Raw genomic sequence first — 352 nt, forward strand, 5'->3', positions numbered from 1 at the left:
AAGAAATGCAGGAGATTATTGTAAGGGAAAGGTGTGATAGTATCTTCTTAGATTGTCGTAAGCTTGGTGGGAGTGGTGTGGATTCCTTCTTTAATAAGTTGTCCATTGCCTGTGAGTCCATTCGTAGTACAATTGGAAGGAATTTGAGTCTTTATTGTCACATGATGTATGGTCTACTGGAAGAAAGGAAAGAGAATATACTGACCCTCTCTGATGTCATGGCTGCTGGTGAGGGTAATGATGATTATGTTTTACCTGATAAAAGAGAAGATGTCTTGGATATTCTTCATTCATTGCATTCAACTGGTTTGATGAGTATTCTTGAAAGTGAAGACAAGCTATGGGTTGTTGT

At 38.4% G+C, this 352-nt stretch overlaps 1 protein-coding gene across 1 annotated transcript in view; it reads left to right on the forward strand.

Annotated features, from left to right (window-relative positions):
- The first annotated feature begins 218 nt into the window (after positions 1–218).
- LOC109588044 (uncharacterized) overlaps positions 219–352 on the forward strand; it is a 2,356-nt gene continuing 2,222 nt past the window's right edge. Inside the window, exon 1 of the mRNA XM_020004238.1 lies at positions 219–337. Within this exon, the coding sequence (XP_019859797.1) occupies positions 219–337 (119 nt within the window). The remainder of the gene's footprint in view (positions 338–352) is intronic.

The sequence above is a fragment of the Amphimedon queenslandica genome, unplaced genomic scaffold, assembly GCF_000090795.2.
Source record: "Amphimedon queenslandica unplaced genomic scaffold, v1.1 AMPQUscaffold_12319, whole genome shotgun sequence".
Classification (NCBI taxonomy): domain Eukaryota; kingdom Metazoa; phylum Porifera; class Demospongiae; order Haplosclerida; family Niphatidae; genus Amphimedon; species Amphimedon queenslandica.